The sequence below is a fragment of the Primulina eburnea genome, chromosome 11 (genome assembly GCF_022965805.1).
Source record: "Primulina eburnea isolate SZY01 chromosome 11, ASM2296580v1, whole genome shotgun sequence".
Lineage (NCBI taxonomy): Eukaryota > Viridiplantae > Streptophyta > Magnoliopsida > Lamiales > Gesneriaceae > Primulina > Primulina eburnea.
Genome location: NC_133111.1, coordinates 33,535,011 through 33,535,842, shown reverse-complemented (window position 1 = coordinate 33,535,842; position 832 = coordinate 33,535,011). Strand labels below are relative to the sequence as shown.

At 37.5% G+C, this 832-nt stretch overlaps 1 protein-coding gene across 1 annotated transcript; it reads right to left on the bottom strand.

The window, feature by feature from the left end:
- LOC140805546 (dirigent protein 22-like) lies at positions 1-570 on the bottom strand. Its single transcript, XM_073161811.1, has one exon. The coding sequence runs from the start codon at positions 568-570 to the stop codon at positions 1-3; it is 570 nt and encodes a 189-aa protein (XP_073017912.1).
- Between the last annotated feature and the right edge of the window lie 262 nt (positions 571-832).

The window sequence follows — 832 nt, the reverse complement described above, 5'->3', positions numbered from 1 at the left end:
TCAAATATAAGTGATATATAAAGTATATTTGAAAGTAGAGGTGCCGGTAGTGTTCAACACATAAGTGCTCAGCACAGCAATGCCTCGGGCCAATCGAAAATCTCCGGTACCTCCGACAACAGATAACTCTTGTTCATCCTTCCGCCCAAGCCTTCTTCCGAATACGGAGATTGTACTTCCACTATACAAGCCCTCTTTGAAGATGAAGTTGAGGCTCTGATATACTGCTATTTCGTTCAGGTCAGAAAAACCAAGCAACCCTTGCGCGCGTCCTATTGGTGGTGAGCGAGGATCGGGTCCAGTGGTTAATAGGTTATCCTCCATGGACAAGCTACCAAAAAAAGTTGGTGAAGTCGAAGTGATACTAGATCTGGCTATCTCATAAGATGTTTCGCCATCACCGGCGAAAACAACTTGCTGGTAAAACTCAATGATAGCATATTTTGGTATAGGGAGTAGCTTTATTTTTTGAAACCATTTATCGATGGGTTGGATGCCTTGGCATAATAGAACCATTGCATGAAAATAAGTAAAAAGGACGAAAGTTGTGCCAAGCCTAAACTTTGCCATAGCTCTCCTCTACTTAATTACGTTTCTTATGATAAAATTAAATATATATCATGTTATGTGAGTTACATTGGGAACGAAGGATATATATATATAGGCTACACACAGGTTATATTGGACATTTTGGCAAGTTAATTAAACTATGAAATCATACAATATTATTTCAATTTGAGAAAAAGTATGAGAATTGTTGCGATTAGTCGTGTCACGCTTAATTTAACATCACTCATTAAAATTAATTAAAGTGTAGTAAAATGAGTAATAA

Bases quoted from the DNA above. Each gene is read 5' to 3' on its own strand.
- LOC140805546 (XM_073161811.1), bottom strand. From the start codon at position 570: ATGGCAAAGTTTAGGCTTGGCACAACTTTCGTCCTTTTTACTTATTTT.